Raw genomic sequence first — 21,734 nt, forward strand, 5'->3', positions numbered from 1 at the left:
GGTCCTGCTGCCTGCAGCACCTCCAGCCCAGTTGTCCTATGGGGAAGGGTAGAGGGGTCCTGCCCCCCCTACACCTGCAGAGAGAAGTGACCTAACGACAGCACGTGATGCAAGGACACAGGGATAGGGCCTGGCACGCTGCCTGACAGGAACGAGCTCCTGTCTTCACCCTCTTAGCGGCATCTTCCACCTGGCACAACGGCAATGTGGGGTGGTGGAGGGCAGGCAGAGCCCTGGCATAGCTTCCCCAGGGGAGGTGCCCTGGAGTCCCTGCTGCTGTCCCCTGGAGAAGGGCAGCTGAGTCCTGGGGACACAGCTCTATGCAGCCGCAGCAGCAACCCAGGGCAGTGCAGGGCTCAGCAAGCTCAACCCCACGGGCTGCACTGCAGGCAGCCGAGACTCCAGGGGTCACGGCTGCACCAGCTGCCTGCCAAGCTGCGACTAGACAAGTCTCAAGCAACTCCAAGAGCACAGATGTGGTCGATACTTCGTCCTTCTGAGGGACCAGCTCTCTGCAGAGCCTGGCTTCAGACAGAGCAGTGCTGACACAGCACCATGGGGGGATGAGTGACCCTGACTCTGGGCTCATGGGGAGGCACAGATGGGCTGGACGTGCTGCCCTGGATAAGGTGTAACCCTAGGCTGACATGGAGGGCTGCTGGAGGGGATGGAAGATGCTCCTCCTGCATCAGAGCTGCAGTGAGGGCAGAGCTGCAGGCAGCACTGTCAGGAGGTGAGCAGACAGCTCCACCTCGAGAACCCGACTAGGCAGAGAAGGAGGACAGATCCAACAATCAAACACACAAATAAAAGATTGAAGGACAGAGTGCAGGCTGGGCTGAATCTGGGAGGGAATACAGTGGCCTCTCTGCAGCCAGGGTCCAGGACAGGGAGAGACAGCAGAAAGGAGGAGCCAGCAAAGTCAGAGCTCAACAGACTGAGGCTGTGAACATGTAGGTCTGGCACCAGTAAAGCCTTGGGAAGCAAACAACTTTGTACCACCTGTGCTGCAGGTGTCTGTGGGAGGTGATGAAGCACGGGGACAATGCTGTACTGCAGCCCCAGCACCCACCCTGCTGGGATACTGACAGCCCTCAGCTGGGGAGATCATCTTCCTGGGAAGGCAGAACCATGTCTCACTGATGTGCAGGGCTCAGGAGAGATGGGAACCAGCTTACCAGGCTGAGCTGAGCTCCAGCACTCCCTCCCATGCCCAGGCTTGCAGGGCAGTGAGCTGTGCCTGTGCCTCAACCAGGGGAAGACAGAACCCAGCATCATCCTGGGGTCTTTCCAGGGTCCCCCAGAGCAGAGAAACACGCCCACAGCTCCAGGGAGAGGGGCACTGGTCCCGGGCACTAGAGGAGGCAGGGGAACATGCCCCATGCCATAGTGATGTGCTCCCAGCCCTGCTCACCCAGAAAGGGGGTGGGGGGCCAACATATCATCCCCTTCCCCATCCCCAAACAAGAGCCACCCCAAATTTCCAGAGCCCTAGAGACACAGACCATATTCAGATGCGGTCATTCATTCTGAGACAGTACATGGGGACCCCACAAGCAGCTCACTGCTACCCCCCCCAATCACAGCACAAACTTGGCGTTGGGGAGGGAGCTGCTCTTGGTGGCTGTGTCTGCGTGGGCCTGGTACCCGATGGTGACCTTCGGTGACAGGCCCAGGTGCTCCTTGTAGACACGCCTGCCAGAAGGAAAGGGCTACATGAACAGGGTAGCACTTCTGCCGCTGGCTCCCTGCCCAGAGACCCCATTCCCCCCCAAAACTAGCCCTGTACAGCCTCCCTTGACACTGCATTACCCAATGTGGGTGACCCCTTCCTGGTTTTCCGCTTCCCGGGTCCAGATGGCAATCTTGTCCCCCTTGGTGCGAATGTTGATGACAGCCCCGCACACCTCGTCGCTGTACTCATCAAACATCTCCCCAATGAGGCACAGCAGCTGCCAGGAAGAAAGGAGCTCAGGACAGTCCCTGCTGGGGCTCAGCCCCGGGGCAGGGGGAGTGCCACAGTCAGAACCCCCAGGCCAGCCCAAGCAGGGCTGCACTCACCGTATCCAGCCAGAAATGGTCCAGCTCAGTGTGCCGCTGCTGCTTGGACAGGGTGACGAGCCAGCGCCCACCACGCTTGTTCTGGCTGTCCTCCCACATGGGCTCGATCCCGTCCTAGGGATGGGCAAGGGAATGGTCAGGGGCACCAAGCACTGGGCCAAAGCTGGCTGTGGAAGCTGTGAATATCCAGCTGGATTTCTCCTCCCACCTTACAGCCAGGGCATCCTGCCAGCCCCGCCAGCACTCAGTGTGCCCCTGTAATGCTGGGCACAGTGGGGACTGTGAGCATGGGGTATCATACCTTGAAGAGGGAATAGTCACAGCCAGATGAGAGCTTACTGGCAGGCTGAATGTGGCTGTACAACCTGTACCAGGTGGAGACACAGAAGCAGATGAGAAGAGGTGCCTTGGGGACCTCTAGCACCCTCCTCTGGCCCAGACCTCCCCACCAGAACACCTCCAGAAGGGACACTCACGCCCAGAAGTCCTCCACAGTGCTGAATTTGGTGACGAGACGCAGGTTTGCCTGCCACATCTTGCTCTTGTCATTCTTGAAAAACCACAGTGCCCATCTGGGGAGGGAGAGTGTTCAGCCATGCTAGAAACCCCCTCCAGACCCAGCACACCCCTCTGGGTGCGGGGAGAGGCTGCCCATGGCTGGGCTCCCCATACCTGTTCTGTAGGGGGTGCTTGTCCAGGACCTCTTCTGGGAGCAGCTCTTGCTGCCGAGCCCTGCGCCGGCGCCGCTTCTCCTGCCTCTGCTGGGGAAGAAGGAACAGCCCTGAGGAGCCCTATGGCCACCCCAGCAGGCAGCCTGCAGCCCCTCAGCCATGCTCACACTAGGAGCCCCAAGGGATAGCAGGGCTGCCTAGGCCTGCCTCCCCAGCTCACAGGGTGAGCACCCACCTGCTCTCCTGTAGCCATCCTGCCCAGCACATGCTTCCCTGGGCTGCCCCTGGCTCTTAAATGCCCACAGGCAGGCAGGATGAGGAGCCGTCGCAGCTGCAGCTGGTGGGGCAGGAGGGTGGTGTCCTGGGAGGGGGTGTCAGGCCTGCCCCTCCTGGAGAGCAGGGAGCTGGGGGATTCCCCTCTAGGGCAGGGAGCTGGGGGATGAGAGCGGGTGCTCAGAGTGGGATGGGATCAGGATGGGGAAGTAGAATGGGGTAAGGTGGAGACCATGTGTGTGGGGGATCAAGGTGGTATGGTATGGGCAGGGCAGGATAGTACACAAAGAGGATGGGGTAGCATCAGATTGGAGGATAGGAATGGGATCAGGTTAGGATCAGATGGAACAACATGCAATAGGAATGGGATGGAGAGGGTGTGGGATGCAATGGGCAGGAAATGGGATCAGAATTGGATCGAGTAGGATGGGAAAAGAGTGGGATGAGATAGGAAGAGGATATGATGAGAAGGGGATCGGGGACAGAAATGGCACAGGGACAGGGTGGAATGTGTTGAGAGTTGGACAGGGACAAGGATGGAACGAGTTAAGGATGGGATGGGATAAGTACAGCTTGTAGACAGGAGGTGATGGAATCAGAAGGAGACGGGACAGGGAGAGGATGGGATAGGATGCAATGGGGATCCGAACAGAATAGCATGGGGACAGCGTGGGGTGGTATCACGACGGGTGAGGATGGGGAGAAGGACCTTCCCGGCGTGCTGAGTAGTGCGAGGAGGGAGCCCGCGGGCTGGGGCGGCGAAGGGCCGGGGGCGCCGCTGCCGTGCGGGGCGGTGCGGGGCGGTGCGGGGGCGGCGGGGCACGGCACGGCTCGGCACGGCCGAGCACGGCTCAGGCTGGCTCAGCCCGGCGCGGCGCGGTCCCCCCCGCGCATCACGGCGCAGCGCGGCGCAGCGCGGCCCCGGCACAGCCGCACTGAGCCCGCCCCGCCGCAGCCCGGCCCGGCCCGGCCCGGCCCGCCCGTCCCCGCCGACAGCGAGCCAGGTCGGGCGGGCGGCAGGGCCGGGGGCGCGGGACCGGGATGCGCGGGGATGGGATGCGCGGGGAAGGGATGCGCGGGACCGGGATGCGCGGGGCGGGCGGGCGCGGGGCCGGGGCGGGGTGAAGCCGTGCGGCCTCTCCCCGCAGAGCCGCCATGGAGGTCTTTATGAAGGGCTTGTCCAAGGCCAAGGAGGGGGTGGTCGCCGCCGCCGAGAAGACCAAGCAGGGGGTGGCCGAGGCGGCCGAGAAGACCAAGGAAGGGGTCCTCTATGTCGGTAAGGACCGGCTTGCTCTGCCAGCCCCCTGCCAGCCCCCTGCCAGCCCCCTGCCTGCCCCCTGCCTGCCCCCTGCCAGCCCCCTGCCAGCCCATGCCTGCCCCCCCGGATAATCCCTGCCCATTCCTGCCTGCACCTGCCGGCCCCCTCTGCCTGCCCTTGCCTGCTCCTGCGTTTGCCCTTGCGTCCTCCTGCCCATCCCCCTGCCGTCCCCCTTCTGCTTCCACCTGTCCCCGGCCCCTCTCCCGCCTTTCCCTGCCCCTTCCCCGTCACGACCACCCTGAGGCAGGGTGCCCCGGGGCAGAGGGTCGGTGCCCGCAGTGCCCCCCAGCCCACCGGGGATCTGCAGGCATGAGGGTGGGCTCTACAGGCAAGAGCAGAGCCGGGGCTGGTCCCCAGGCTGAGGGGATGGGACCCCCGGGGACTGGACCCTCTACAGTCCCCGGCAGTCTGAGCCCCAGGGTCCCTCGGCTCCGTGCCGAGGATGCTCTGGGACAGGAGTGCGGAGGGACTGTGATGGAGGTGGTGACCCCCTTGCTGGGAAGTGCCCGGCGTGGGGCAGCAGGGCCGGGACCACATTTTTCCTCCTTGGAGAGACAATGCCCTGGAATGCATCCCACGCCAGGAGATGCTCCCCTGCTCCCAGTTGGTGACTAAAGAGTCCCTCTGTGCTGCCAATTGGGGTCTGGGTCTATTTGGTGCCAAGTCCTAGAAGACATGGCAGGCAGGAGAAGCAGGTCCTAGGCAGGTTGTGTGCCTGGCTGTGGTGTTGGAATGCTGGGGGCAGGAGCTGAGGCTGCCCTGGACTGGAGCAGGAGGCAGGAGGGCGCAGGGCTGGGGCTCTGTCCTGCTCCAGAGGGCACTAGCTCTGTGGGAATGCTGAGGCCTCAGAACTGTTCCCTTGGGCAGTAGTGGATGCCTGTTCTGGACCCACACTCTGCCCAGGGTGTGTGTGCTGGATGGGGGTCCAGCAGCCTAAGGAGTGCCTGGAGGCTCCATCCTGCAGGAGCTGCCTAGTCCCTGCCTTTCCTTCCAACCTAGACACCCCACCCCCATTCCATGGGGTGTCCTGAGTGGTATCACTCTGCCTGAAGGAGCCTGGTAGGATTGTCATGGCCAGCAGCAGCACTCAGCCCTGGGCACTCTAGCTGTGGGGCTTCCCGTGCTGTGTTGGCACCAGCTCTGGGTTTGGATCCTGGCTCCCATGGGAGATTTTACTCAGCAGCACGGTTGGCATTCAGCCTGCCTGGCTGGGCCCTGACAGGGTGCTGGGCCCTGGGGTCTCTGCCCTGCCAGGTATGGGGCAGCGGCCCCAGTCCTGAGGGTCCTGCAGGGACCGGAGAAACCTTGCAGGGAGCCAGGCGGGTCCTCAGCCCCCAGGCTGCCCTGGCGTGGCTAGGCTGGGATATGGGCAGGATGCTACCTTGGTTCAGAGCCCTGAAAGGGTCCTGGGCACAGCATGTGGCAGAGCCTGGCCACTGGCCTCTCTAACCTGATCTCTGTCTCTTTCTACCCTCAGGGAGTAAAACCCAAGGTGTGGTGCAAGGCGTAACCTCAGGTACGGTCTACTCTGTCTCCCCACTGCCGTACCCCTCTGGCCCTGAGAGCGTGGCCGCACTAACGAGATCAGAGGCTAATTGAGGGGCTGATGTCACTCTGCTAAAGCCTCTTATATAACTTATATCCTGCAACCAAGGATTTGCAGTGGCGGCTCACACTCCCTGCCCAGCTGCAGAGCACTGTCCCGGCCCCCTCCCCTCCTCAGCACCCCAGCAGGGAAGTGGGAAGAGCCTGATCCTGCCCAGCGACTCCCCAGCAGCTCCCCCGGGTGGTGCAGGGCATGAAGTCACAACTGGGCTCCCCTCCCTGGCACGGGGCGAGGGGGCACTGATGGGCAGCCCTGGCTCTTGCAGTGGCTGAGAAAGCAAAGGAGCAGGCGTCCCAGCTGGGTGAAGCGGCGTTCTCCGGCGCGGGCAACATCGCGGCGGCCACTGGGCTGGTGAAGAAAGAGGAGTTCCCTGCGGATCTGAAGGTGAGACACCCCCCCGGACGCTGTGGGGAGGCTGGCACGTGCCCGGGTCTGGCGGGGAGCCCCTTGGCTGCTCCCCAGTCCCAGGGGAGGGACTCTGAGGGTGCCCAGGTGCTCTGCCTGTGCCCAGGCCAGGCAGGCATCGTGGCCCTGAGCGTGCGGGCCGCGTGCGCGGCCGCGTGCGTGGGGCGTGCGGACGTGTGCGCGCGCGGGCCCCGCCATGGCGGCCGGCGGCGCGGGCCTGCGGCGCATCGCTCCGGCGGCTGCGAGGTGACCTGACAGCTGCGGGAGGGGCAGCGGGTTCCAGCTCGCCGCCCCATGAGCTGTTGGCTTCCAGCTTAGCCCAAAATAGCATCAGCTGAAGAAATGAGGCCACCGCCGCCACCGTCGCTGTGCGGCGGGATCGGCTGCCCCCCTTTCCCTCCTGTCAGCCCCGGGGAGGGGTTACCCAGCACCGCCCTCCCCTGACAGGGATGCAGGATGCTCCCGCAGCACTGCCAGCCCCTGGAGCTCAACAGGGTCTGCACGGTGCCAGCACCCGTTGCCTGCCCGGGGCTGGGAGAAGCACAGGGATGTGCACACACAGCCCCTGGTCCCACGGACTTGTACATGTCACCTCCCAGCTAAGCAGGCTGCTGTGTGCTCAGGGTGCCACTGGTTCCCTCTACGTGGAGCCCCCTGTATGCTGCTTGCATTGCTGGTTTGGCAGGGGCAGGGTGGGTGGGTGCCCACACGGGGGGCTGTATGTGTGGGACTGACCCCCTGGCTCACTCTCAGGCAGAGGAGGTGGCCCAGGAGGCTGCGGAGGAGCCGCTGGTCGAGCCGCTGCTGGAGCCAGAGGGGGAGAACTACGAGGAGCCCCCGCAGGTGAGGGGATAGGGTGGCAGGGTGGGCACAGGGCACTGTGGAGGGCACAGTGTGACAGTGTTCACAAAGATGGCACGGGGCTGGGGGAAAGAGGGACTCTGTGCACCACCTGAGCTCTCTCACTAACTCTTTCTTTACCCATCCCACAGGAGGAATACCAGGAATACGAGCCAGAGGCATAATGGACCCCCATCCTTGCCTCTTCCACCAGCAGCACAACGAACCGCCGGTAGCCCCCTGCTCCTCCCCAGCCGGCCCCGGCCGGTGCCTGTGTGCCGGGGAGGAGCAGGGGTGCCCCTGCCCCGTTCGCTCACGAGTTCTTCCTCCAGTTCCGTTCCAAGGGACCGTGTCCGTGTCTCCGTAACATGTCTAGCAGTGAGAAAAACCCGCTGTGTCCAAGCCCCCGAGCCCCGGCGCGTGCCCGAGCCGTGGGTGCTGCCCGCAGGGGCTGGTGTGTGTGCGTGCGTGCGTGCGTGTGTCCATGAAGCCCGGGTTTATGGCTCTGTATCCCTCCCAGTGCCATAAACCCCGGCTGTGTCCCGGTGTGTCTGTGTCTGTACGAAGCATGTTTACCTGCTTGCGGGCTGCTGTACATTTCGCTTGCACGCGTGTCCCTGTGGTTCTGCTCTGGTCATCGTGGAACTATTTTTTTTTATATATATATCTCTCTATCTATGGGTGGACGGGTCTTTTGCCTTTGTGAACCCTTGGCGCCCAAGCCCGCTCCCCAGCCTGCTGGGTGGTGACGGTGCCTGCGCCCCCCCCGAGGTCCCATAGTGCCGAAGCTGTGTTGTGACGTGGCATGGATATTCCCCCGTCGCTGGATGTGCAATACGAGGGCAGCTGCCAGTGACACAGCTGCCCCCGTGTCCGTGAATAAAGCCAACTCTTGTCTGTAGCCCCCTGGTCCTGGCTGTGGGGTCCCTGGGGAGGGGAGCCGCCCTGTACTTTGGTGGTAGTTTTGGGAAGAGGAATGGGGCTGGCAGTGGGGGAGTGGGCTGAGGTGGGTCTTCACAAGGACAGGGTGCCTTTCTGTCCTCTGGCTGCTGTCCTCTGTCAGCAGCAGGTCAGTGTGCCCTGGGCCTCCAGCCAGGCTCTGGCTGAGACTTGGGGTGCAGGCAGTATCACTATGCCAGCTGCCTGTCTGCAGGGCTTTGCATCTCCAGAAGAATGCAGGGGGCCCTGTGGGGCTGTGGACCACAAGCCAGGATGAGGCTAGATACAGCCCTGGGCCCCAGCACTGGTTTCCCCCTTCCTACCCTCAAGGGGTCGGGGATGTGGTTGGCACCCATGGGCTCACTCAGCTGCACTGTGACCGCCTGAAGGGCAGGCGGGTGTCACACGCTGCTAAGGGATGTCCACCATGGCAGAGGGTCCTGTACCCACCCCAGAGCACAGTCCTTGGGCCTTCAGCTCTCCTGGGGCAGGACCACCAACCCAGCCTAGATCCCCAGCCAGCCTCCAGCCCCTTGACCACAGCACAGGCTGGGGTGAGGGGCTGGGCTGAATCTCCGTGACATGAATATCAGATTAGATCCCCTACCCATGCTGGCTCACCAGCTTTGCCAGCAAGGAGTGAAGCTGCAGCAGTCAGCACGGACACACAACAGGTTTGCTGATGCCTGCAAATCTCCACCCTGGCTCTGCTCCCCGTGCCTGTGCTGGTTGCAGCAGTGCTTATAGCACCCACTGTGGGTTATTAGAAGGACTGAGAGAGCTCTTTGGGGTCTGTCTGTTCCCTGGGCTTCCCCGTCCCCTGGAACTAATTGCATTTTTTTCTTCTCTTGTCCAATTCTGCCATCCATAAGCAAGCAGACCTAAACCAGCATCAGCATGGCTTTCCTCAGTGCCAGAGAGGCTGTAAAGGGGCTGGGGCAGAGAGGGTCTGGGGGAAGACAGATCTCTGCCCAGGAGAGCTGGGAGCCAGAGAGAAGAGAGAGAACTTGCTCAAACCAACCCTTTATAGACAGCAGGGTGCAGCATGAAGTATCCTGGGCACTCCCCGTGCAGCAGGATTGTGACCCTCACCAGGGCAGCTCTGGCAGGTGCTGTGTCGGTAGGTGCAGTGGACCTCATGTACGTGGTGAACATCTGCTCCAGGGTCTCTGTCCAGATCTTGTTGTACCTTGCCGTCATGACTGCAATTTTCTAGACAAAGAGAAAGGAGAACTGTGAGGCCGGTGTGTGCTGGGAGGGTCTGGGGACAAGGTGGGGCAGAGGTCCCTGTGAGGAGGGTGCAGGCAGTGCCTAAAGTACAAGTACCAGGCACAAGAGCCCCCACCCAGCACTGCACCCCCGACTCATCTAACCAATCCTGGAAACGGGGAACACGGCAAGAGAGAGAGGGACAGGGACCCAGCAACAACAAGGAACACTGCTGAGCAGGAGGCTTTATCCAAAATGCATGAAGCTAGCCCTGGGAAGATGAACCCAGGCCTTGTGCTGGCCTGCGAGGAGTGGTGATGGAGTGCTGTGGGTGGGCACCTCTCAAATACAGCCCAGAGCCTCTGCAGTGAGGCAAGGGCCCCAGAGCAGGGATAGGTGAGGCAAAGAGCCCTCAGATACCTCAGCTGACTGCTCCATGGTGTAGGACAGTCCTAAATACAGCGGTGGTGGTAAGCTGGTTTTTGTAGCAGTCCCCTGCTTTGCTCACTCTTTTCTGCTGCCCATGATTTTCAGTGCCAACGCCGTGACACCCAGTACCTTTGAGAGCATCATCTCCTCTGCTCTGGGGGGAGGTCTGATACAGCAATGAAGACTGAGGATGCAGAAGAGCTGCCCAAGGTCACTCCAACAATCCTTGCTCTGTGTTAGCAAAGGGAAGGGCTTGGGCTTTACTTCACTCTAAATTGTGTAACCTGCCACCTCTGTCTCATGCTCTGTCCCTCCAGCACAGTGAGCAAGATGTCAGTGCAGTGATGTGGCACCTCCCTAGGGTGCTGAATTCCTAAAGCTAAGGTTTGGCTGTGCTACTGCCACTCGCACGCCCATGTAGGGTCTGTTGGGAGCATGTGGCACAACTGGTCTGTACCTCTGCTTGCACCAGGGTGTGTTCTCCCTCCTGAGCTGATTCTCAACAGTGGTAGGGATGAAGATGTTGCAGCACACTTCCAGGATGCTGCTATCATAGGGATCTGCTTTTGGGAAGCCAACTATGGTCCTGTGGTCCTGGAATGAGCAGGACAGTCCTGCTGGTCCCAGCCTAGCGATGCTGAGCACTGCCCTCAGAGTTGGGCTCAGCGGGACACAAGGGCCAGCCACATTCTCTGTGGGTGTTTCAGAGACAGGCACTGACCACCACCCCTTTAAGAACAGGGATGGGGACGACTGGGTTCAATTCACCTGCTTGTAGTCTTCTAGTGCCTTGGGATTGATCCCTCTGGGATTGTAAATGGCTCTGTCTGTGACCCCTACACAGATGCAGCAGGTTGTGCAGGTGTGCAGCCCAACTTTGCCAAAGCTCTAAAGTAACACGGAGCAGAGATGGTGTGGGGAGAGGTAAATTTTGGGGACAGACACTGAATCTGACCCTCTGTGCTGGTAACAGCCCCTTCTCAGGAGCCTGAGCTGAGAAGCACAAACGGAAACCCCAGTGTGGCCATTCTTGGTGAATGTTTTGGCTGGGTGGAGACTAGGACCTGGTAGGGCGGAGATCTCCTCGGCCAATGAGAGGGTTGTGAAAGGCAGAGCCTCTGGGATAAGGGCTTCCAGCCCATCTTCCAGCTCAGCCTGTCTTCATCACCTTCAGAGCTCCTGGACGCGATGTTCCAAGCACAGCATGCTGTTCAGTTCTTAAGAACCAATCCCGAAAGAACACAGCTCCAGTGAGAAACACAGTCCCTTGGTGGGCACCACGCAGCATCCAGGCACAATTCTGCACCTCACACTGAGGGGGTGTGATCAGCTGCCACAGCATCAGCACAGGGCAGGGCCATGGGAGAGCTCAGCTCTCCTTATGAGGACAGAGGGCTTTGCACTCTCTGCCCCAAAGCACTTACCGGCTTGATACAGCTCCTAAAAGCAACACCGACACCACAAAACCAGCCCCAAAACTCAGCAAAACTATATACAATAGCTGAGGAACTTCAGCTGTCTTGTTCTCTGCCACATCAATGAAGCATACAGATGCGTGGAAAGGAAAGGGATGAGCAAAGGCAGGGCTGTTCCCGAGGCCACTGTGGGCAGCAGCTCGAGGTTCAACCTCAGTTCAAAGTGTCCCCCCTAGGGCAAGGAGCTGCTTTGGAGAGTGAGGGCTTGGAGGGAAACACGGAGTTGCATCTGCAGGCAGGACTTCAGCTCTGTGGCTTCCAGTTTATTCCACCCTGGCAGAGAGCAATGGCCTCAGGAATGGGCAGCTGCAGGCAATGGATCGGGGCAGCAGTGCCTGGCTGAGAGCAGGAGCTCCTGGAGTTACAGCAGGGGGAAGCACCTCACCACAGTTGTGAGCTGGACCTGGGCTGAAGAAAGGGAGGGAAGGTCCTTCCTTGGAGGGAAGGTCTGTACCCTCAGAGTCCCACTGAGCTCTTGGGCCCAAACTGGCACTGTCAGAGCTTACCTGGTACCCCAATGTGTGGGTGCAGGTATCTGCTATCCAGGACATCTCCCACTCCCCAGACATCAGTCGCCAGCACATCAATCCCAGGCCTTGTGGAGGTAGAAAAATGTGTCATATCCATTGATTGCTGTGCTCCAACCAAAGCATGTGTGCGGCCAAGTGATTTCCATGGGCTGATTAAGGCCCTGGGCACACCGAGGAGTCCCCTGACCAACGTGTGGTGCTGCCCATACCCCAGGGCCTCCTCAGCTTCCCTCAGGTATGAATGGCTTTGGCTTTCACGAGGTCTTTGCTGCCTTGTCCCTTTCAAGAGGGAATGTAGAGGTCTTTGCCTTGTGATCAGCACCCACTGAGCTCTCTATCATATGCTGAGGCAGAAGAGACTTTCACTTCCTCCCTGAGTCTGAGCAGGCCAGCAGGAACGGAGGATAAAGCCCAGTGAGACACCTGCCCAGCAGTAGGACCAGCCTGAGGCTCTCTCTACTCCAAATTTACACTGTGCAGGTAAAGTGGTGAAGGGACAGCAGAGCACTGGGGCAGTGACAGGCAGTGGTGGAATGGCAACCTCTCTGCTTGCCTGGCCAGGTAGCTGCTGCCTGCTCCCCTGACTGCCAGCAAACACTGTTTACAGAGCTGGGACAAAACTCTCACCTACAAACTCCTTCTTGGCCTTTTCTACAGTAGAATGCCTCATTATTTTCTCCATCTCATGTTCCTGCGCAAGAGCAACAAAACACAGTTGTTACTGAGGCCCCAGGAAAAATCACAGAGCCACAGTATAGCATCCAGCAGCTGCCCTGCCCCGCCTGATGACTCCAGGGAGTTTATTCACAGCAGCTGGGGCCCCTGGATCAAAAAAAAGAGATATGTGAACTCCTGCTCCCTTTGCTCCCTGCCCTTCCAAGCTCTTGATGATTTGCCCCTTCCCCCAGCACAGCAGACAGTGGCGGGAGCATCCCTACACCAGGCTCCTTCAGCTTGTCTCTGGCCAGATGCACCGACCCATAAACCAGAGTTCACCTCCCTCTCCCCGCCCCGAGCTGCTTTTCACAGTCTCTGGGCAAGTGTTACTCACTACAAACGTCTCCCCCCACTCATCAGAGGCAGATATGCAGAGAGAGGGAGGGCTGTGCAAATGGAGCGTGAATTATGGGCTGTCGGCAGGGAAACGAGAGAAGTGAACTCACCGAGTATTTCCTTGGATTGATCCTCACACCTGCCATGGTAACACCAAAAGGAACATCTGGAAAAGACCGGGTAAGGCAGACAGATGTTCTCTGCCAGCTCACCTGCTCCCCAGAGGGAGGAAGTGACTATGGCACTTGTGATCTTGTTGGTGGCAAGGGACCACCGCTTCCCCACAGCACACATGGGTCCCCACTGATGCCATGCGGCCTCTGCAGAGTGGAGCTGAAGGCAGGACAGGATATGCACCCTGAGTCTATCACAAATGCCACCAGCCAGAGCTGAATCCATGACAACCCAGGCACAGCGACTGCATCTGAGAGGCACAATGCTTGACACTTCCTGATTAACATGAACATTCCGGGCTGCCAGTGGCATGTTCTATAGCGAGACTTGCCCTCACACATCAGTGCCCAGAGAAACATCCTGCACTTCTGAGGCCCTTCTGATTTTCACAGCATCTAATGAGCTTTTCTGTCTCATAGCCCCTTCCCAATGCCCAAGTCACCATGTGCTTTATGTTCCCCTTGTACTTACCCACTACGGTGCATTTTTGTGTTGTTAATGCAGCCAGGGCTTTCACTTCATCAACATTGATTGATCTGCTGAAATGAACCCCTGGGAAAGGAGAGAGAAGAAGTAAAGAGCCCCTGCCTTTCTACCACAAAGGCATAGAGGCACTGTGGGAAAGGCTTTGACTCTTCTGAAATAGCAGCATCTAGTCACAATAGATGATTGCATGATGATCAGAGAGCAGGAGCATCTCTACTATGGAGACAGGCTGGGAGAGCTGGGGCTGTTCAGCCTGGAGAAGAGAAGATTCCACAGAGACCTTAGAGCCACTTCCAGTACCTAAAGGGGCTCCAAGAGAGCTGGAAAGGGACTTTGGACAAGGACATGGAATGATAGAGGGAATGCCTTTAAACTGAAGAGGTCAAGTTTGAATTAGATACTAGTAAGAAATTTTTTACTGTAAAGGGTGGTGAGGCACTGGAACAGGTTGCCCAGAGAAGTTGTGGCTGCCTCATCCCTGGAAGTGTTCAAGGTCAGGTAGGATGGGGCTTGGAGTAACTTGGTCTAGTGAAAGGTGTCCCTGTCCTGTGGCAGTGGGGTTGAAATTGAATGATCTTTAAGGTCCCTTCCAACATAAACCATTACATGATTCTATGATTCTTTGTGTTGGTTCTTTCTCAGAGCTTCCCCTCACCTGTGCTGAGAGGCTGGATGTGTGACTGGGCTGTTCCCCACCCAGCTCTGGTTGATTGATGCCATGCTCAGGCACAGAGCTCATGCCTCTCAGTGACACAAAGCAGCAAGGCTGGGCCTCCCTGTTCCTCTGTCCCTGCCTCTGCCCCGCAACTGGTCTTGGGGCCATATCCCTGTCTGTATTCCGGAGTATCCTGGATGATGTGCTCGGCCACCAGGCTGTGGTGTCCTGGACACAGTGTCCTCCCACTCCACAGGACTAAGGCAGGGGCTGTGTTTTGGGGCATCTGGAACAGAGGGTGCTGGCAGGGATCAGATACTCCCTCCCCCAGCACGTCCACACCAAGGTGTCTGGGAAAACCGTGCTGTTTTTAGGGTGCTTGGCGCTTTTGGATCTCCAGCTGATGTCCCCATCATCACATGACACTCACAGCTCTGGACATGCTGAGGGTACTCCTGCTGATGTCATGGCCCACGGGATAGCATGTGGCCAGGGCTGGGAGCCTGATGCCCCCAGGCATCCCCTGCCTCTGCCATTTGCCAGCACCCCACCAGCCCTGGTACTGGCACCTCTGCCCGCCGATACCATGGGCAGCCGTGTGTGAAGGTGACGTGGCTGCGAGCGACAGAGGGAAACCCATCGCCTTCCCACCAGGGCAGCCCTGGAGGAGTCACATTCCCAGCCAGACCCTGCCAGCTGTGTTCCACAGCTCCCCGGCACAACGGGGCACTGGGGAGCCGGACGCGGTGGAGCCCAGCCCGGGCTGATCCGTGTACCGGGCGCGTGTGTCTGCTCGCTCCGGCGTGTGCGGGCGCCGGCGGCTGTGGGGGAGCCCGGTGTGCGTTCACGTGGCGCTGCCCGTGCGGCGTGGGAGGTGGGCCATGGCGCCCGGGGAGGGGGTGCCGTGCTACCTGCGCCAGCACCCCCTCCGCCGAGGGAGAACGCGCTTTTCAGGCAGCTGCTTGGCTCCTCCCGAGCCGGCAGCGCGGGAGTGCGTTGCCAAGGCAATGGGGACCATCTTACTCATCCTCCTCGCTATTGTTTTCCTGCCAGCCCCGAAGTGCCCGGGCGGGGAGAGGAGGAGGAGGAGGCAGCCAGCCTGGGATGAAGGCTGCCTGCAGGGAGGGGAGGATGATCACCGCGACCACCCCTCCCCAACCCCCCCCGCCGTGCCAGCCCGTGCCCCCTGGGACAGGGACATGCTGGGTGGCAAGATGCCGATGGGGATGGGGAGAGCTGCTGCCGATGGGGCTGAGAGCAGCAGGTGGAAGCAAATGGCAGCAGGATGAGACCCAGCAGCCTCCTGCCTGCGGCAAAATCCCAGCCAGGGACCAGGAGTCGTTTGTCTCGTCCTCTGCCAGGATTTGCCCCAGTCCATGGTGTCCCTTGGATGGGATTGGGTCTGGTCCTTGCGCCCAGGATTGGGTCTAATCCCACACAGGACAGCACGGGATGTAAGCCCCTACTTATGCCCCACACCCTGTTCCCATTTCATTGCAGGTGGGCAATTGGGCCCAGTCAATGCTACAGAACTGGGACCAGCACGCAGGACCCAGAGTGGGGACAGACACCTAGAGGAGGGGACACATTGATTGGTGCAGTGATACACCCCCAACTCAGTCACTCCAGCCACCTATTGAGGTGCCCAGTGCTGACATGGAGGTGCCTCACTCTGCCCCAGGGAGAGAGAATTAAATTTTATTTAATTTCCATATCCCGCCTCCCTATTTTTAGCCTTCAGGGTTTTGTTCCAGCCTGGCTGTTTACTGAAAGAAGCATTTCCAATCTCCCTTGTCTCCAAGCAACCAGGTGTGCCAGCTCCCCTAGAACCAGCCTTACCCTATAGATCTATAGGGATGGGAGACAGGTGCTTATGTTAACCACAGGATGGGGAGCACCCTCTAACCTTAGCACATGCACCCCCAAGCCCTATAGATCTATTGTTCTTGTCTGTAATGACATCCCCGGGTCACGGAGGGTACCCTGATCCTATAGGGTGACGAAGGGTAGGAGAGGGTTTGGGGGGGATGCTGGAGGGTTTTGGGGAGGATGCACGGATACAAGCGAGGCGAGCAGGTCGCCTTCCCCCCCGCAGCGCGAGCGGGAGTGCGTGGGAAGGAGTTAGACAAAGCCTGAGCCCGGGAGCAGAGGCAAGCGCTGCCGGGAGCGAGACGGGGCCGTTCTTCCCTCCCCATCCTCCCCCACCCTCGGGCGAGGGGTACGCGGGAACCCACCTCCATCCCGCCGCGGTGGCACGTTGTCCCGGTCCCTCGGGCTAATTGGGGTGCAGCCCCCTCCCCGGTGATGCCCGGGAGGAAAGCGGTCGTCTCCATCACCAGGTAGGAGGGGGACTGTGCTCAGCGTCGCTGTGACCCCCACCCATGGGACCTACCCTAAGGGTTGGGGCCCCCTGAACCGTCCAGTCCCGACCATATGTCCTGCTGCGCCCGGGTGCAACGCGGGGTGCCGGGGTGCTCGCCCCTGGGACACGCGGGGTGTTGATGCTTTGGGTGCCGGGGGAGAGGGGGGGGCTGTGCGGCGATGGGGGGCTCCCAAGGCGGGCCGGTGGGAGTGACAGCGATGACACCGGGAGGGATGCGGTGTGCCGGGACCTCCACGCCTGTCCCTCGCCTCCCCACCGCTGCCGGGGGCACCGGGGCGGGCGGCAGCCGGGGGGGAGCGGCCCGGGGCACGGTACCGCCCCCGCCGCCACCGCCCCACGCATGCTCGCCGCTGCCGCCGCCGCGCCGAGCCGAGCCGAGCGGGACCGGACGGGACGGCACCGGACGGCACCGGACGGGACGGCACCGGGCGGGAGGATCCGCCGCAGGTACCGCGGCCCCGGGGCGCACATGGCGGGGTCGGGCCGGGCGCTGCCGCCGCCCGTCCCGGCGCCGCAGCCCACCCCCGCCCAGGGGTGCCGGTGCCGGTACGGGGCGGGCGACGGCGGCGCGGACGGGTCGACCTCCCCCGGCCGGGACTGCCTCGGGGGCGGCTTTGTGCGAGGCTCGGCCGGGGAAGCGGGAGCCGGGGCGTGCACACGCGTGTCCGTGCGTGCGGGTGTGCCCTTGGCCATGTGCTGGCGTGTGCGTGCCCGTGCGTGTGCACACGCGTGTGCCGGGGGCTCGCAGCTCCTCCGCGGAGCATCAGTGCCGGGCACGGCGCCACAGCCCCGCGGGAGCGGGATGCTGTCGAGGCAGCTCGGGGTGCGGGCGGCACGACCCCGCGGGGATCAGGGTGCTGCGTGGGAACCTGCAGACGGGGCGGGGGTCGTGGCTTCTGGGCCTGGCTCTGCTGGGAGGGGTCTGTGCCTGCCTGGTTCCTGCTCCTGCCTCCCGCCTCCCTTTGTGGGGACTCGCTCGGCTCCAGCCGTGTCTGCTCGGCTCTACCCTCTCCGGGACCCACGAGTGGCCGTGTCCAGACGCGTAGAATGCCCCACGGCTGCAGGATGCATGTGCTCCCAGCAAGGACTCACTGGCACTGGCAGGGCTGGGGGGCTCCCGGAAAGCCCGGGGCTTCCCACCCTGCTTCTGCCTCATGGAGCCAGGAAGGGTTTGGGGACAGTTGGGTGAGACTGGACTGTGTTCCCCTCATATGTGGCACGGCTGGGAGCTCAGTAACCCTCGGCATGGCGTGTGGATGCTGAGCTGGGGGTTCCCGTGGCCGGGGACACATGTCACTCCCAGCTCTTGGCAAGTGGAGGGAAGAGCTTGCGCTGCCCCGTGCTTCTGCCCTGCCCTACAGCCCCCCTTGTACCCCAGGCCCAGCTCACTCTCACCCCCTGCTGCACCCAGCTCCCCACGGACAGGTGGGGGCTGCCAAGCCCCCCTGGGCTCTCAGCCTGGTGTCCAGGGCCGAACTCCAGCTGCTGCTCTCTCCACAGGGGTGTCTGCACTGTGTTCCCCACTGACAGCCACAGCAGCGCCTGGATCCTGCTCCTGGTCCAGCTGTGCTGGGAGAAGGCTGACTTTTACGGTAGGCAGCCAACACCATTCCTCCCTTCCTGTATGGCCAGGCACTGGGTGCCACCACACAGGCTGCGCCAGGGACAGTGAGTGCTCTGGGCAGCCACCCAACCTGTTGTCATGGGTGGCACAGAGAAAATCAGTTGGCAGCTGAGGTGGACTGGGGGTCCATGTGCTGCTTCCTCCTCACTGCCCCATCCTCTCTCTTGCAGACCCACGGCGGGACTAGCATGGGAGAAGCCTTCCCTGGGCATGGGCAGCGCTAAGGAGCCCGAGGGGCTGCAGGTGCTGAGTCGCCAGGCCGGGACCGAGGACACCTGTGACCCCAGTGCCACCTCCCCTGGCTGCTCACCAGCAGGTGAGTGCCTGCCCGGCTCCGGTTGTGCCACGGGAGCCCATGCCATGAGGACCTGCTGCGTGGCTGAGTCAGAGGCCCAGGCCACCACGTCGGGCTCAGCAACAGAGAAGAAGGTGCCATCACCAACAGGACCAGCTCCTGGCATGCTTCTCCGGGACACTGGCACAGAGCAGAGTGTGGCAGTAACAACAGTGAGCTGTGGGGGACCAAGTGGCACTGCCCCTGCCTGTGGTCCCACAGAGATGGGGGTCCCCAATGCCCAGAAGGAGAGCGCAGCCCCTGCTTCCCCCCTGCCTGATCCCTGCCTCAAGGCGACCAACAAGGACATGGGAAGTGCGCCAGCTCCAGCCAAACGTGTGGCGTTTGTGGAGCCCACCGCAGGCACCGGGACAGATGAGCTGCCAAGCCAGGAGCAGCCTCAGGGTGACACAGGGATATCCCTGGGTGCTGCACCCCAGCTGAACAGAAGTGAGGCTCCCAAGCATCCCCAGGGAGGCACAGCAGACCCCCACAGCACCAGCACTGTGGGGAACGGGGGCCAAAGCAAGACAGAACTGAGCTCCACCACCCTGGGCCAGGGCAAAGCCGAACAGAGCTCGGCCCAGAGTGCAGGTGCTGGAAGCAGCCAGCAGCCCCAAACAGCCAAGCAGCTCTGTGAGTCCTACTCCTTTGAGGTGACCCCACCGCAGGACGCCGGGACACAGGACATGGGGACGCAAGTGGACAGCCGCGTGTCCCTGGTGTCAGTGGCCTTGAGCCCCATGAGTCCCCCGGGTGGGGCTGCTGCCTTCACCTTCCCCAAGAGAGAGATGGGCTCTGCAGCCCCACGCCTGGAGCCCTCCAAGAAGGACGCAGAGATGCAGGTGTCCATGCCTGTGGAGACCCGCTCAGTGGCCACTGGGCCAATGACGCCACTGGCCAAGTCCCCACAGACTTCGTATCCTGAGGTGCAGGTGAAGGGGACGGTGGCAGAGGTGGTGGAGGAGGCTCCGGAACCCATCCGGGAGGTGAGCTGGGATGAGAAGGGGATGACGTGGGAGGTGTACGGGGCCTCCATGGAGGTGGAGGTGCTGGGCATGGCCATCCAGAAGCACCTGGAGAAGCAGATCGAGGAGCACGGGCGGCAGGTGGTGGTGACCCCACAGAACACCCGCACCGGCTCCGTCAAGGGAGGCCCCCGCAAAGGTGAGGCCAAGAGGCAGCCCAGTGTCTTTCGGGCTCTGCTGCAAAACGTCCGGCGGCCCCGGTGCTGCTCCCGCACTGGCCCCGCCATGGAGTGAGTCGCTGCCCATGCTGGCAGGGTGGGGGTGCCACGGGGCTTCTCTGGGCGAGTGAAAATGGGTCCCTGCCCCGGTGTCCTGAGACACCTGGTGCCAGTGTGTGGGGCTCCTGGGGCTGAGGCAGGTGGTGAAGGAGCACTGCATGCTGGGGCAAGGTATCTCCTTTGCTGGGGTCCCTCCTGCCAGCCTGGGGTCCCCCCATGATTGTAGCCCTGTGGAGGTGCCCCAGAACGTGAGGCTGGTGCCCTGTCTCTGTGTTTGGTGGCTTTTTTCAGCATGAGGAAGCACGTGGCTCCTTCCAGATGGAGGCAGCTGCTCCCGTGCATCTCTTGGCTGTGGCACAGGTCTAGAGATGACTCAAGGTGGGTGCTGCTGACTCCCATGAGCTCTGGCACCTCAGGCAGCAGCATCACTTCCCGTGCTGGAGAGACACTGGTGCATCACCCTGCCATCGCTTTGCCTGCCCAGGGCTTGGCCACGCTCTGACCAGCCCATGGCCATGCATGTGTGGGTCCCCGTGGCTGCCCAGGGCAGGCACCAGCCCCTCAACAGCCCTGTCCTCTCTGCCCCACTGCTGTGTCATGGGTGCCCTGGAGCTGTGACAGATCTCAAATGAGAGAGACTGAGGCCAGCCATGCCTGTGATGGAGAGCTGCTCATCCTTGTCACCGTGGCTGGAGGCAGCTGGGGAGTCTGTCCCCATGGCCCCCTTACTCGGCCTGCCTGGAAGTGACCATTGGAGCCCAGGGCACATCCTCGCCACAGTTGGTGGTGAAGATGAAGCTGCCCTGCTACCAGGCCTGTCCAGCTGCCCTTGTGGTGCCAGAGATGCCCCACGTGCTGGGGACATGGGCACATATCCCTGTGTGGGTTCCTTCAGCCCCACTGGCCTCTCTTCTCTGACAGCAGCTGGGGATGCAATGACTGCAAAGCGCTGCCACTTTTTACAGCTGGGGTTTTACAGGCTGGGGGGAGGGGGGCTTTTATCGAACTGTGTTTGCATTTTTGGAGCTTTTTAAGAGGCACTTTCAGCTGTGTGTGTCCTGCCTGAAGCCACCTCTTTCCCAGTGGCCTGCGGGGCCGAGACCCTCTTTTCGAACACTGTTCCTACTTTGCTTGTGCTCTGCTGGGCTGAAGAGCATTTGGAGTGAAGAGTCAGTCTGCAGGGGTGAGCATTCCTGTGGCTGGGTCAACATCCCTGTGGCCTGCAGCACCGCAGTGTCCTGCTGAGACACAGATCCTGGTCCCCCCAGCCTGGCCCCATACCGAGGACCAGCTCCACAGTGCTGCAGCACCTGATGGGCAGGAGGCTGCTTGGGGGTGCTCGGGAAGCTGCACCATCCCCTCTGAGCAGAGGTGCAAGAGGGCTCAAGGTGCCAGGGTCACCAGTGCAGCCTTTTTCCCTCATTAAGGGTCAAGTCTTGCCCCTCCAAACCCATGTTGTACATCCTGGACTTGGTTTTGTTCCTGGGGGGCTGCAAAAGGCTTACTGAAGTGCCAGCTGGCAGCCAGGGCCGTGGCAAGCGCCCACTCCATGCCATGATACTCACCAGGACCTGGCTCTGCTCAGTGCCTTGGGCTTTGGGAGTGTTGCCATGGCCATGCCAGAAAGACCAGGAGCCCTGGGGTATCTCATCCTACCCCAGTCTGTGCCCACCTCCAGCCCTGCACTGCCAAGCTGTGGCACACCAGTGCTACAGCTTCATCACCTATTTTCTTCTTTTTTTCCTCTTCGTTTCTTTTGGGGAGGGTGGGGGGGAGGAAGGGGCGGGAGGACCAATCTGTCGATATGGATGTTGGGTAATAAAACCTTACACAAATCTCTGCATGGGGCTGCCTGCACCTCCCTCCCCTGGGGCTGAAAGGGGCCAGTGGGGCAGCCTGGCCAGTGGGGCAGCCTGGGGAAGGATCCTGGGGACAAGAAGCCAGGCTGGCCCCCACAGTGCCCCTCTGGCACCAGCCTGGCACAAAAACAGCACTTCATGCCGGGAGAGATGACTTTAAGCTG

General features: G+C 61.2%; 3 protein-coding genes and 1 long non-coding RNA gene across 8 annotated transcripts; 2 read left to right on the plus strand and 2 right to left on the minus strand.

The window, feature by feature from the left end:
• Positions 1–1,509: 1,509 nt before the first annotated feature.
• On the minus strand, positions 1,510–3,771 carry EIF4E1B (eukaryotic translation initiation factor 4E family member 1B). 2 transcript variants are annotated; one of them, XM_032703274.1, is made up of 7 exons: positions 2,968–3,771; positions 2,734–2,819; positions 2,538–2,633; positions 2,363–2,426; positions 2,062–2,175; positions 1,813–1,952; positions 1,510–1,695 (listed from the first exon to the last, which is right to left on the minus strand). In XM_032703274.1, exons 1-7 carry the CDS (start codon positions 2,983–2,985, stop codon positions 1,581–1,583), a joined length of 633 nt encoding a protein of 210 aa, XP_032559165.1. In that variant the 5' UTR covers positions 2,986–3,771; the 3' UTR covers positions 1,510–1,580. The 2 variants fall into 2 exon arrangements, with proteins under 2 accessions (XP_032559165.1, XP_032559164.1); XM_032703273.1 differs by having other exon boundaries at positions 2,734–2,822.
• Positions 3,426–8,075, plus strand: SNCB (synuclein beta). 3 transcript variants are annotated; one of them, XM_032703275.1, is made up of 6 exons: positions 3,426–3,550; positions 4,154–4,281; positions 5,801–5,839; positions 6,195–6,313; positions 7,088–7,177; positions 7,327–8,075. In XM_032703275.1, exons 1-6 carry the CDS (start codon positions 3,432–3,434, stop codon positions 7,357–7,359), a joined length of 528 nt encoding a protein of 175 aa, XP_032559166.1. In that variant the 5' UTR covers positions 3,426–3,431; the 3' UTR covers positions 7,360–8,075. The 3 variants fall into 3 exon arrangements, with proteins under 3 accessions (XP_032559166.1, XP_032559168.1, XP_032559167.1); XM_032703277.1 differs by lacking the exon at positions 3,426–3,550 and adding an exon at positions 3,582–3,694; XM_032703276.1 differs by lacking the exon at positions 3,426–3,550 and adding an exon at positions 3,864–4,009.
• A 1,045-nt stretch (positions 8,076–9,120) lies between these two features.
• Positions 9,121–16,515, minus strand: LOC116794552. The gene is made up of 4 exons (XR_004359823.1): positions 16,359–16,515; positions 13,455–13,535; positions 12,920–12,975; positions 9,121–9,325 (listed from the first exon to the last, which is right to left on the minus strand). It is a non-coding gene; the product is annotated as an uncharacterized LOC116794552 (long non-coding RNA).
• GPRIN1 (G protein regulated inducer of neurite outgrowth 1) lies at positions 16,266–21,554 on the plus strand. Of its 2 annotated transcripts, none has more exons than XM_032703302.1 (3): positions 16,266–16,463; positions 18,008–18,099; positions 18,302–21,554. In XM_032703302.1, exon 3 carries the CDS (start codon positions 18,342–18,344, stop codon positions 19,725–19,727), a length of 1,386 nt encoding a protein of 461 aa, XP_032559193.1. In that variant the 5' UTR covers positions 16,266–16,463; positions 18,008–18,099; positions 18,302–18,341; the 3' UTR covers positions 19,728–21,554. The 2 variants fall into 2 exon arrangements, with proteins under 2 accessions (XP_032559193.1, XP_032559195.1); XM_032703304.1 differs by lacking the exon at positions 16,266–16,463 and adding an exon at positions 16,870–16,954.
• Positions 21,555–21,734: the final 180 nt, after the last annotated feature.

This window comes from Chiroxiphia lanceolata, chromosome 15, assembly GCF_009829145.1.
Source record: "Chiroxiphia lanceolata isolate bChiLan1 chromosome 15, bChiLan1.pri, whole genome shotgun sequence".
NCBI lineage: Eukaryota > Metazoa > Chordata > Aves > Passeriformes > Pipridae > Chiroxiphia > Chiroxiphia lanceolata.

Excerpts from the sequence above, each read along its gene's own strand:
- EIF4E1B (XM_032703273.1), bottom strand. Across the intron at positions 2,634-2,733 it reads AAGCACCCCCTACAGAACAG|ATGGGCACTGTGGTTTTTCA; the intron begins GTATGGGGAGCC and ends CTCCCTCCCCAG. Across the intron at positions 1,953-2,061 it reads ACCATTTCTGGCTGGATACG|CTGCTGTGCCTCATTGGGGA; the intron begins GTGAGTGCAGCC and ends TCTTCCTGGCAG.
- GPRIN1 (XM_032703302.1), top strand. The coding sequence starts at position 18,342 with ATGGGCAGCGCTAAGGAGCCCGAGGGGCTGCAGGTGCTGAGTCGCCAG.
- SNCB (XM_032703275.1), top strand. The coding sequence starts at position 3,432 with ATGGGAAAAGAGTGGGATGAGATAGGAAGAGGATATGATGAGAAGGGG. Across the intron at positions 3,551-4,153 it reads CAGGGACAAGGATGGAACGA|AGCCGCCATGGAGGTCTTTA; the intron begins GTTAAGGATGGG and ends CTCTCCCCGCAG. Across the intron at positions 7,178-7,326 it reads ACTACGAGGAGCCCCCGCAG|GAGGAATACCAGGAATACGA; the intron begins GTGAGGGGATAG and ends CCCATCCCACAG.